We start from the raw sequence: 13,769 nt of genomic DNA, 5'->3' as shown, positions 1-13,769 counted from the left end.
AAATTGATTTATTCACTCACCGATACGATGCGCAACGGCGGAGCTGTAGACTGTGTTGCAGTTACGTGAATCTGTAACATAAAAATAAGAGTTTCGCAATAATTTCGAAAAATAATTATTTTATATTTTAATATCCTTACTTAGTTTCATTCATGTACGTGTATCCAGAAAGAATCTCGACACGGACTCAAGCCACGACTAACAAATGGAGGCGTATCTTCGTTTCGCAACTGTACGTTAATGCTATTGTTCTAGCAGACTCGTATTCAAATCGACTTGCAACCCTCTTGACACATATGAGAGGGTGTGTACCGTCTTATTCATCTGCATCGTTCCGACATAGAATAGAAATAGAATCCTCCGGCGATTTATTTGCAATTCTTGCGTCTACGAATACCGTAATCGCCAGAAGCAGGCCATAGATTTACTTCGGAACGCGGAGCAGCACATTAAAGACGAACGAGATACAGATTTTGCATCTAGAGCCGGCAGGTGAAATTTTCGGTTCTTTGAAAGACCGGTTCTGTCCGCTCTTCGAGCTGCGCACCGAGTTTCGTTATTTGTTTATGGCGCAACGATTTGCTTCGATACCGCGCATTCACGCGATTCCTTTTCTAATTAAATGTCGGCGTGTCGGCTTGAGAAAGAGAAACACAGAGAGACGGGATGGCGCAAATTAACGCGTCGTAAAATCCCTTGACGTTAATAATGACATTATTACGCCGTCGCATTCAAAGCGTTTCGAGGACATTCGGCGCGTCGGGAAAATGAGAGACCAAGCGTCCAGGAAATCAGTATCCACGGTCTTTATATTGCCGCACGGTCCGTTCGCTAAATGATCATCGGCGAACGTCACCGTATGCAAGTCCGTGTCAAATTACGGTCTCACTTGCCTCGGTTGCAAGCGATTTTACCCCTTCCGCCGTACGACGATGCGCACGTACGCCGTCGAATATTTATAACCGCTGCTGGCATTTCTTTATTTGGGACTGTTAAGCGCGCGCAATCCAACGCGATCTGTTTCTCGAAACGAACGTTAACGGCGGATACCGAGAGATACAATTAGCATCGCTATCGGATAATTAAATTAACGCGCCACGATTGGATAATGTTTTTTTTCCTCTTTTGGCGACGCGTGATTGATGTCAAGGTAATTTGCCATCTTTGTTTCGGCTTTCTGGTTTTGAACGTCGATCGCACAAGAAGCGAGCCGCGCAACGATCGCTTTATTTAAAACGGATGATATCGTAGCTACGGAAAAATGAGCTCGCACGCTGGATCAGCTCCAAAGATGCATGTATTATTTCGAATAGGATTCGGTCTCGCGATACAGATGGTTCTTTGCGAGAAAAATTTTGAAAATTTCGGAATGTGAAAAATATACACCTTGACTCACGTGCATAATCCAATAAAAATATATTAAAAAACTGAAAAAACAAATGCTGTTATGAAATAAATAAAAAAGAAATTAAACATTTTACAGGAATAAAAAACGCTTTACTTTAGCGACGGCCTTTACTTTCTTGCGGAAGGATTAAGACGTCGACCGTTGGATCTCTCAATTTCTAGCCGCCTAATTTGCCTATCCTCCGAAGGATCGAGTCTGGAATCAAATTAGCGGAAAACGATAAAGCGGCAAGACGGGGAACCTCTCGGGCAGGGTGATGTCGCGGCGCGAACGTGAAACCGGTTACGTGGAACGTGCGTACGCACGCGCGTGAACGTACGCTGGCGTACGCGGTCGTCGTGCCGTACGTGTGGTACGTGTGTGTGTGCGTGCGCGTGTGGAAACCCGTTGACAGTGAGGTGAGCGATGGCTCGTCAAGCTAGCTGCCGCTGACAGCTGATGACAGGCGCACGCACACGACCGAGACCACACACAATAGGCGTGCGCGAGCGCGCGCCGCGCCTTCGCGACTATACGCAACGAATAGCATGACAGTGTTCCTTTTCGGACGGTGCCCAATTCATATGGTAATCGTGGGCCCGCTATCTCGCCTTTATTAAGTGCACCGCGCCTGACCCATTTCGCTTGTCAGTCCGGCTCCAGGAATCTCTCTCTCTCTCTGAGTCACCCGATCCACGTACCACGCGACTAATGCGCTCCTCCGTCCTGCTGAATCTTTACGTGTGTCTCTTCCACCTTCCACGTCCTCGAAAGTCGACGCCCGGCGATGACCGAGGCACACGGAGGGGAACTCGAGAGAAGCTCTCTACTCTATCCGGATATCCGGATTACTTTGAGCGTTCGCTCAAAAAAATCTTGGTCGAAGGTCTAGAGCGAACCTTTCGAAGAAGAAATGCTTTTCAATTATAATTTATGAAATCTAACGATGTCGTGGACGTAATGATATTGTACTAGCAATAATCGTTCCGTGTAAAGGAATTTCTTACAAATATTTCATTACAGTTTATTATCGACGTATGCCGAGGAGAAAATAAACCTGCGATGCATTGCTTGATGTCACTACGGTTTTTACGACTTCAACATTCTACTAGCCCGATTTTTTTCTCAGTTCTCCTTACCGCGGAAATAATAAACCAATGGTCCGTAGAAAATCGGCCAGCGTTATAAATTTCAGTACTGTTTGTTCAGTAAAATGTCATACGTTACGTTTCGTATAACGAATGGCGATAGTTTCATAGAGAAATATCATGGATTTAACGACATATATTCCAAAAATTCAAAGCACTTCACAAATATTTCAGCGGCATTGCGCGAATCCGCGGAAGCTTACGCGGGAGACGTAATACAAACTCCCACGACATTCCTAAACGAGAAATCTGTGACCTACTGCACAGAACGGTCGACACGCACGCGACATTTTCCGTAACAAATAAATGCGCCACATTTCAATCGACAATTGACCTTTAAAAAAGACGATGATAAACTAAATAGCATTTCGCAATGTGGCAAAGTCTAATATATGCAGGCAACAGAAAATCATCTCCCCACATATTTTTATCTCTCTTCTTGTCTTAATTAATATGATCTTGATCACTCAACGAATTAAGTAAGAAGTCATTATATATACTTTCTATTCGCTTGCGTTTTGCTAAAAAAAATACTTTGCCTAATAAGCAACAGTACGGTGTTATCAATACAATAGTGCCGCCTTAATTAAAAATCGCAAACATTATTGTGCAATCGCGTACGTAGGTCATTCTCGGTACTATTATCATAAATTCCAATGCGCCACAAGTTCAAAGTTCCACGACGACGGTGACAACGGGGAATCCCCCGTCATTAATTCCCGCTGCCTTTGTCACGAGCGATGCGAGTTTCTCATACCAATATTCCCGAATCGCTAATCGTCGGGCTTGTTTCGCGGTTTCGTCGTTAGCGATGGATAACCATATGGTTATTCGGCCGGAACGGGGTGGAACGGAGAGCCGCCTGACAGGGAAGATTAGGTCGGATGGAGGAGAGAGCGGGGAGAGGGAGGACGGGTTGTCATAAATTTAAGCAACAATTAACATTCAGAGTTAAGGTCTGTGGGAACGGGCCATTAGCCACACTCTGTATCTGTATCGCCGTGAGCGAGCGGCGAAAGAAGCGCCGTCCGACAAGAGGAGTCCGTTTAGGCCGTCGCGAAAAGGATTCACGCGCCGCGTGAGAGCACGCCGCGCCGCGCCGCGCCGCGCGATGCGAATAGGACAGGGAAAAATGAAAAGGAGCGCGATGCATCGCGCCGGGGTCGCAGGTTAAACTGTTCTCTCAACGGCATGCCTGATTTATTAATCATCCGGTGCCGCAGGCTACCTACGTTATTATCCTCTCTCGCCTGCCACTTCGTTTCTCTTTCCACGAATGGGAGCTGTCTGCTGATCTTTGGCGCGCCGCTCCTGTCACCCCGATTGTAATCGGTTATTACGTCTACGTATGTATTGCATAAATTAGAAATTAATACACGAAATGCGCAGCATAAGAATAAGACCACTAAATCAATGAGCATTTTATGTAAATCAATATAACGATTTTATGTACAGAAAAAAAATTGATATCAAATCTACAATCGTTGTCTCATATGTAGATAAGAATATAAATTTAAAGAATTTGAATCTTAAACAGATATAAATTGCTCTCTCTCTCTCTCTCATAAAGAAATTTTGTATAGTTTAATGGAGAAAAATTAATTCACACATCTTTATTCAAAAATAATTTTCAGAAGAGAAAAAAATATCGGGCAGGCAATAACAATACCTTTAAATAAAAAATTCGAATTTAAAAAAAATCCTATTATTGAAACAATCATATTGTCCTAGACGACTGTTATAATATTAAAACGAAAATATATTTTACTAAAATTTAAGATTAACTCTTTGAGAAAGATTTTATATTAATAATTGTTAAATTGATACTAATTTGTTTTCCGTGTGCTCATTGATCCAGTGGTCTCACGTTATATATTTTGTGTGTTCACCAGTCATTTTCTGACTGATGTGTAATTGATAGTCAATGATAGCTTTAGATAAGCCAACTTTATATACAAACATTATAATTTCAGAGTGAAAAGAAAGTGCTAAAATCAACGACGCTGTACCACATACAACAGCATTCATAAATTATAGATGATCTTCAAACAAATTGAGTGGTCTGCAGGATCCTTGCATGACCACTTTCAACAGACACCTCCGCATTTCACGACGGAAAACGAATCCGTCATCCGCTTCAGTCGCCGCCTCCAGATATACGCGTATCGATTATCGGATCGAAGCTGGCGCGACGAATTCCGTGTATATTGATGATGCGAGATATTAAATTCGGAAACGGAACCGACAGTGTTGGCTGGGACGGTAGAAGGGTCTCCTTCGTCGACAGAGAGCTCCCTAATAGAGACGTCGATAACAGTTCCGGCCGTTAATGCGGCGTTCTACGCGTGTGCGCGCGAGACGATCGTATCTCGTTGCCATCGGCCGCTACTCTTTTGGCGCCAAGGAATTCATTTCCATTATGAGCTCGGCCGACTGCTGCTCCTTCCGACAGATCTGATATCGATACGCGTATCGGAGGTGCAAAATCTGCGACACGTATTCATTTCTTTCATTATCCCGTTTCGTCTTCTGTCATTATTTCTGTATCTTAAAGTATACATCAGAAAAAAATGTTGCGTTTCTTAAAATTATTTAGAAAGACAAGAATGAAATACACAAAATTGATGAAGCAATTAACACTTCTGATTCACTTTGGTGTAAAATCGTAAATATCAAGATTAGTCTCGAAGTTATTTTTATCGAATCATGACTTTCAAGCGCTAAGCGAAAATCGATTGGATTGGAAAATCGACGGACATAAACTTTGGCACCTTACGAAACGGCGCGGCGTGCGTTAAAGAATTAATTTGTTAAGCAGCAAACATGAATTTATGCCGTTCGTCGCAACATTTGGTTTCGCGAGTTAAGCATACATAAATGTGTACATGAATGTGAATGTGCCGAGGTAAAAAGGTTCTTACATAACTAATATTAGCTAATACGAAATTTTTCAATTATCCTCTAATAAATAACGCTAATAATTTATCATAATTATAAATTCATAAATATCACGCACTACTGCGATTTCTCATGAATATGGATTTATGCCTGTCCCGAATAAGGTACAAATTGTAACTGCGTAAAAGTGCCGCGTACAAACGCGAGGAGCTTTCTTCGTAGCCCTTTTGAGGCTACACCTACGACCGCAGAGGACAAGATGTTCTCCTCGCCCTTTCTCTTTCTTCCCCTCCTTTCACACACCACCACCACCGGCCATGCATCACGTTCTTTGTGTAATGCTACACCGTACGCGTTTATCCGAGCCTACCCGCACGATAAACATCGCACCGTTATCGATATCTGTCCATATCGATCAAAGGGCTCCGGGGATAATAAGACCGTCCAACAATGTCGTGGGAGGCGGTATCGGTACCATCGAGACAATGTCGCCTCTCCCGATCACAATTGCGACTATCGCTTTCTCGTATTTACGGCGCGCGAGACACGCACCTTCGATCGTTCTCACTAATAAGATAGATAGACGAATATATTTATTGCCGAGATTCCCGAATAAAAGTTCGTTTGTGCAGGTACAACGATACACTAGTTCCATGTTCTCGCCGGATAACGGTATCTCAAATTGGAAATGATAACTGTGCCACGATTGTTACCGTATTTTATATGCTACTGTTATTGAAGTCATCGCAGCTTGATTGCTAAATTAATAATACAACTGATCGTAACATATTAAATAGGTCTTTTCTCGTTTACATTATTTAATGTGTTTTCCATATGTACGAATTATATATGTTTAACAAAGTATTTTTCCAAGATGCAACACAACTATTATTAGATTCTATCATCTTAAATATACAGCTTTCAAGTTTGAGTACGATAGACAAAGCGAATGAGATACTTGCCAAATGAAAAATCCTCCTTAAAAGTGGTGGGATCGCCGTGAAAATATTTCGCTTCCGTGCGTCACTACTGATCAAGTTCACCGGATTCTCAGAGGATTTAATTTCCGCGGACGACGCAACTTCAGTGCGTGAGCCGCTTCGTGCCTGTACCACGTACGCGTCCCCCGCGTATGTATGTATCCAAATGGTCGGCTTCGGTGCTTCGTAAGCGAACGAAACCCGAGTACGCGATGGCCCGTGCGGGAGATCGAGAAATGCCTTTCGTATGCACGGCGAAACGTATCGGCGATATCTGTCACGCCGCGGTATCCGCCCATTGCCGCGGCTCGCTAAGTCTCTCATATTGGCGCGCCGACTCGCGCCGACGGCGGCGGACTGTTTGCGCTGTTAATAACGCGCGTTAATCGCTAATTACACAGCGTCTTAATTATCGGCTCGTTTATCCGGGACGGGCGTATAAATAGCGGGAAAAGCCGGCGGGCGCGTTGACGTCCGACAGTTTCTGTCTGTCGACATCGCGACTTCGCTATTGTCAGGCAGTTTTGCAATCGTCAATGTATAATTTTATTAATCGCGCCTAAATTGTACGATCCATAACCGCTCATCCGCAGAAATGAACGTATTGGTATCTTCATTATGTATTATATAATTGTAATGCACTTTGTTCTCGGTTCATTTCCTTATCGAATATTTAAGTTTTTTTTTTTTGCGATAATAAAAAAAAACGCAACACGCGACATTTGTGTGACTTTCGCGATTATCTCCGATCGGGATACAATATTTCATTGATATGACGTTTTCCTCGTCCAGACAGTACGCCATATATAAAATTGAGCACAAAAATTAAGTAAACCCTTTTTTATTTCAATGTTGCACTGGACAGAAAATATATATATTGTACATTTGTAGATACGCATTTCGAAACAATACCTTAAATTATATCAAACTACGACATGATGTGTTTTCGAATGCAATCATTACAAAAATAATCACATTTATAAGTTTCGATTCCGACTTTTTTGAAGGATATCTATCAATTCTGGTATCCATATCCCTGTAATAATCACTTTTGTAGAATGGATACTTGAAGGAGTAAAATGTCCATATCTATTTACAAATAGTCATCCCTGGTCAGAACAATTGCAAGCCGTCGAAGCTGGGATTGTAAACACGGCTACAGATTGGATAGACGAATGCGGCGCCAACGTAACGCTGACGCAACATGTAAAGGGGGAACAAACGAGATAGATATGTCTCTCGCGCAAAACCCAACAGCGTATCATCACGAATTTATCGAAAGCATAGATAGATTCTTTTTATTCAAATGGAATTAGAATTGAAATACATGGAAATAAATATTTATATATATACCATATATGTGTGTGTGTGTGTGTGTGTGTGTGTATAGCAACAGTTTGAAATAATGCTCGTTACCGAAAGCGGAATATCTTAAAACAAAGTAAATAAATACCTTGTATCTCACTTGTTTTAAACAGATATTATATACTAGCTATACGTCGCGTAAATAAATATCATTAAACCACTGTTAAATAACTTGAGCTGAAACGGGAACCGAAAGGCATTCGGGCGATGCTGGAAGGCCGAGACTCAGGAAGGCGAGGAGCCCGCGGACCGGCTCCGAGTGAGACGAAAATAAAAACCAAAATAAACGAAATCGAAAAGGAGATCGTGGAAGGGGGCTAAGGGAAGAGGGAGCGGGCTCGCAAAATCGCCGTAGCCGAGGGCCCCGAAGTGGACGACGCGAAGGGCAATAAATATCGTGCGATTAGATCTTCGATGCCGCCGCTGTTGGGGTTGGTTACAGAGGGAGCAACTATTAATCACTCCACGTTAATCAAGCCAGCCGCTAAGTAGGCCGCGCCACGGCATTAAAGTGCACTGCCACGCATCGTATTGGCGTGCCAACGAGATGTGCATACATACATATATACATACATACGCGTAATACATAGGCCGGAGGATGCACGGAATAAAGGATATACGGAATAGAGAGGAGATATGGAAAGAGAGAGAGAGAGAGAGAGATGCTAGAGATCGTACCACGTGTGTGGTTAGCCTTTGGCCTTCTATTCGACTCCAAAGTCTCTACCCTAAATGATCTATACCTACCGCAGAGCACACGCGCGTTCCTTCTCATTTTTGAGGAATTAATCGGGACTAATTGCCACATCGGACGAGGAGCTCGCTGCCGATCCCTCCATTAGTGAATTATAGACGTTCAATCTTTTTTTGCAAAAAAAAATAAACAAATTAAAAGGAATTCATAGGAATTTTTTCTGCGAAATTATGAACCTTGCTCTCTCCGAAAATAGAAAGTTTAAAATTTCGACACTTTTCTCGCCACTTTTCTATTTGCTTGATTTCGATATAAAAGAGAAAAAATAAAAAATAAAATTTGTTAACAAAAAAATTACAATACATGAAGATTTATTTATTCTAATAAACATGTGTAATTTAGCTGTATTTAATAAGGTTAATTATTTATTAAACATAATATATAAGTACATAATTAAACTAAAGATTATAGATTATGCTAATCTATATACTAAATAAAATGTTATTCCTCTTAATAAAAATTAAAAATTATTTTGCAAAACAAATCATTATTTCCCTTTAATTTACTTTTTCCTAATGATTATTTTATTCTGCAACTCATTTATACATGTACGAATTTACATACGGATCAGATATGCATACGAATTATCTGATTTGTGATCTGTGTTTCTGATAGATCGCACCTCAAAGACATGTAAAACGACTGATCGAAAGAGGAAGCTAGACGTGAGGAAGAAGAAACGGCGAGATGACGCGAGGTCTTTATGGACTTGTTTGTCCCTCTGCGGGTTTTTACGAATTATTTGAAAAGTTCCGTCGAAACGCACCCGAAAGATCGTTTGGAACAATCACGCGGTAGTTAGGTCATGCAATCTTCTCGTTCGCAATAACTCCGCATCGGTTACGATCGCAGCAATAGAAATTTCTGTCAATACCTCTAAAAAAAAAAAGTTTCAGCTTAACATGTTAAACGGTCATTCGATTAAATCACAATCGATTATACCGCGTTATACTTATGAATATCATTTTGTTTTGTATTGAAAAGTTTATAAATCAAAGGTAGAATTGTATAATACAATCGTAAGACTATACTATTATTAATCGATAACTCTCGCGTTCTTTTTGCAGATAATTATGACATAAGCAATAGTAATAATTCATAATTTTCTTTTTAAATGCTGACAAATTTGCTCGGCGTGATATAACATGTTTCCCATAAGCTCGTCACGATTCTTATCCAATTCCTACCAATTCTCGATTGTCACACAAATATGTTCTCTTTTGCTCAAAATAGAATTTATACAAACACCGATCCGTTTCCAGGTTAAACCTCCGTTTCTGCTATCCCCCTCCGATCTGATCGACCAGCGTCCAGCGCGGTCCGAAACAAGCCGCGTGCAGCAACGATGCACGAGGGCGAGGTAGACGACGTTGTACAAAAGTAAATAAAGCCTCTCAAAAGACTGAGAAAATATGTCGATAAATCTAATGTCTGAGAGATAGGTACGAGGCCCGGGGAAACTGTTGTCTCGCGTGCGCGGTTACGTTCGATGATCGTGTTGGACGATTGTTTCCCCATGGCGCCAGTAGCCCGCACCAGAAGTTACTTTCGGATTGTCTCCCGTGAGCCGGGAGCGTGGCAAGAAGGGCGACGATCTTTCCACCTCTGAGAAAGTTTTCGAATTCCTTCTATCCACGACGACCTCTTTTCTCGTCGTGGTCGCTCGTCTCTCTCTCTCTCTCTCTCCTTCTCTCTTTCATTACTTCCTAACATTTAGGTCTACAAAATCCTACATTACATCTACAACCATAACTTAATTGAAGCATATTTAACTTTAATAAAAGAGAACGATTTATGTTATATTTTTTTGTTAATCGAATTGGCTGGCAAATAGTTGAAAGGAAAAAATAAAGTACATCTTTATGATAAATGTAACAATGTGATAAAACGTTTTAGCTTAGAACTTTGCGTCTACAAGCGTAAGCTTAGAGCATATTTAATTGTAATAAAAGCGAACGAATTGTAATAAATTCACTGAATTTATTCCAAGTGCTAGCAAGTAATAAGAGGAAAAAATAAAGCATATTTTTATGACAAATGTAACAATTAATTGATAAAATGTTTCAGCTTCAAATTTTATACTGTTAAACTACTTCTTGTTCTTATGTTCATGCCGTATAAAGGTGTATCATTTTTTTTGCATAGGCATAACGTTCAATTTTCTGCAATTTATTAAATCCCCCTTTAATCTTAGAGTTAGGAGAATTGATAATTTAAGAATTACATGTTTGTCAATTCGCGTCAATTAGCGTGTATCGTTCATGTATTCTCGATTTTTGACAATATGTCGGAATTCGCCGATTCGTCATTATAAGCAGAGCAAGGTACATCTACATTCAAGCGAGAGGGAAACAGCACGCCGTAAAACGCACACACAAGCACACTTAATTTATGCCCTTCCTATCATCAAGTCTCACTTTTAAGGCCGCCGGGTAAAGCCCCCGAGGCTCAAGGCGTGTGACGCGTGCAATTTCTCGTGGAATAATTCCACGTACGCCAACGGCAATTCGTGATATATGGTCAGGCGCGCGAGAGACGTGTTCTTCCTACACGCGTGACCCTTTGACTCCGGTCCGAATATTGAATCACTTTAATATCTCGGAACGAGATACACGATGCACGACCAGCCATGGCCTGCTCCGATCTTCCCGGCACACGTTCAATTACGTTCGCGCCACGCGCGTACCTGTGTCTACGTAATCTTATAACAGCGACAACATCAAACTACCAAGCTACTTCACCATCGAGCATCCTCGTAAAACATTCGGTCCCCGTATATAAAACAAGTAGTCTAAATAAAAAGTAATTCTCTCGAATACAGATTTAAAGCGATCAGAAAAGAATTGATTGTGACAAATATAAAATAAAAGGGACGATAATAAATCACACATCGAAGAGAAAAAATAAAATTTGCTCGTAATTCGACCTGCAAAGAGTGATATGTTATGTCATTAAAAAAAAAATTAAATACCTGATACATCCAGATTGGCAGATATCTCGTACTACTGTTAACCTGTAATGCAATAATTAATTGCTGTTTAACCAATATCTTGCTAGAAGAATTGATATCAGAATTGTACGTACATCCGCCTAGCGCTTATTCGTAAAGATAATTGCGGGTTTCCTCCGAATATGAATGGATAAAAAACTACCAATTTAATTTTTTTTATAGTGTATATCACTTATATCTAAATGCACACATTTTATTTAAAATTGTACATAAAGTTATTCTCTCCACTCTATCTGTTTTGATTGTTTTTTTTTTTTAGATTATTCCTTAATCATTTCATATATAATATTTGGTTTTAAATGTGTGCAACTCGTTTACATACACATATGTATATAATATGAAATAAGAATATTAAATGTTCAAACTAAAATTTCATAAAAATGTCGAATAAGAAATTATATTAATAATGTGCTCACACTTAAATCTATAATAGTACCTGCACAAGATAGTAATGGGCAGTTCTATTTTTACATAATATTTCGTTTTTCCCATTGAACATATATAAATAACTATTTATTACAGAAATACCCCTAAATGTCTTCTGACGCAATCTCATGATACCACATCAACAAGTAGTCTAAATAAAATTTTAGGAAGCGGCCACTAGATTCAATATCATTGCACAATATTTGCCTAATATTATTATTACACAATATTATTGATCGATAGAGCCTGCTTTACAATACTTAATTATATAATAGTATATAATAATTATTACTGTTAATAATTATTTAATCAAGTGCTAAAATAGAAATTAAATGTACATAGACATAAATCAGAAAATGAACATTAGTATCATGAGATTTTCGACAAAGTTTGCGTCTTTAATATAAAATACATCGGTAAAATAAAAAATATCTACGGGAGCTGTATGTTATTGATATCAATGTAGTAACAATTCACACATTATATGACTCGAGTCTGTTCGAGCTTCAATATCCAAGTTCAAAAATAATTGTGCAAACTGTGAGGTATTCCTGCTCGTCACAGGACAGCAATTGCGCACGAGATATCTTAGACACTGTGAACATCTGCTTATAGCGATGTATTGAAAAAAAAAATCTGCGTTTAAGTATCATAGCATTCCTAGTGAATACATGGTCACTTGGATTGATTATAACGTCCTTTCGTTTGCCGTTTCGGTGGCGGGACCGACGTTGCGAGCAGATTCTCCTCGAACGTATCAACAGTGAAGTCCTGTTCCTTATGCGCTTTGGGCAAAATTCTATTGTTAGCCGGCCCATTTCGCCTCATGCGAATGTTCACCGCGCGCTCCATGATACCATTTCTAATCTGCTGCTTCTTCTGTTGTACTTGGAACTGTTTGGATGATCTGATTGTTCTCGAAGGCGGAGGTGGAGGCGGGGGTGGCATCTTCGGTGGCGGCGGTAACCGCGCCGTCGGTCCAGGCGGCAATCTCGGTGGACCTGGCATCCTCGGCGGACCTGGTATACGAGGCGGAAAACCAGGAGGCGGCATGCCCGGCCTCGGCCCGGGCGGCGTCGGCGGCATCGCCTGGCGCATCGGCGGTGGTCCATACCTAAATGGCCTGAGCCCGTAGAGTGACGGGTTCATCGGCGGAATGGGCGGCATACCGGGCGGAGGTGGCATCGGCCCGAATCCCGGTGGACCCGCGAATCTCTGAGGCGAAAACGGTCCACCATTCGCGAATCCTCGCCGCGACATCCCATATCCCGGTGGCCCCATCGGCCGGCCTACCGAATTTTTCACCAGCGAGCGCATCCTCGGATTCTTCCTAGTTACGGCGCCGACAGAATTCGGCGTCAAAACAACTTTGCTCGTGTCGATCTTTTTACCTCGCTGGACCTCTTTCAATCCGGAGAGATAAATGTCGCGTTCAACGGGATATCCGCGTGCTTCTCCAAAAGCTGAATACAAAGAAAAATCTTGTTTGCACGAATTTTTTAACGATAGAATGCAAAGTACAAAAATGCAAAGTATAAACTCATTGACTCTCTTTTCCTCTGTTATAGTTAACTAACCTATCTCGGGGTAACGTTTGACATAGAAAAAGAATGACTTCACGTGTAATCATGGCCTACTATGGTGCGTTTCATTTAACGCTCAAAACGCTCGTGAGCGTCATTTGTCCTTAAGTGAAATTCACTTTACGTATATACTACTATTTTGACAAATATACATAAAATAATATCTGTTCATAACGAATTAATTCGTTTTTTTTTTCGTCAAATGTTTAATAACATTT

The 13,769-nt window shown here is 40.9% G+C and overlaps 1 protein-coding gene across 2 annotated transcripts in view; it reads right to left on the bottom strand.

Annotated features, from left to right (window-relative positions):
- Nucleotides 1-7,238: 7,238 nt before the first annotated feature.
- The window catches only part of LOC105839406 (RNA/RNP complex-1-interacting phosphatase), a 46,492-nt gene continuing 39,961 nt past the window's right edge, over nucleotides 7,239-13,769 (bottom strand). For both annotated transcript variants that reach the window (XM_012685693.3, XM_012685694.3), the window contains one exon: nucleotides 7,239-13,431. In XM_012685693.3, coding sequence (XP_012541147.1) covers nucleotides 12,644-13,431 — 788 coding nt within the window. In that variant the 3' untranslated portion in view covers nucleotides 7,239-12,643. The remainder of the gene's footprint in view (nucleotides 13,432-13,769) is intronic.

Source organism: Monomorium pharaonis, chromosome 1, assembly GCF_013373865.1.
Source record: "Monomorium pharaonis isolate MP-MQ-018 chromosome 1, ASM1337386v2, whole genome shotgun sequence".
Lineage (NCBI taxonomy): Eukaryota > Metazoa > Arthropoda > Insecta > Hymenoptera > Formicidae > Monomorium > Monomorium pharaonis.
This window is presented reverse-complemented; position numbering and strand designations above follow the sequence as displayed.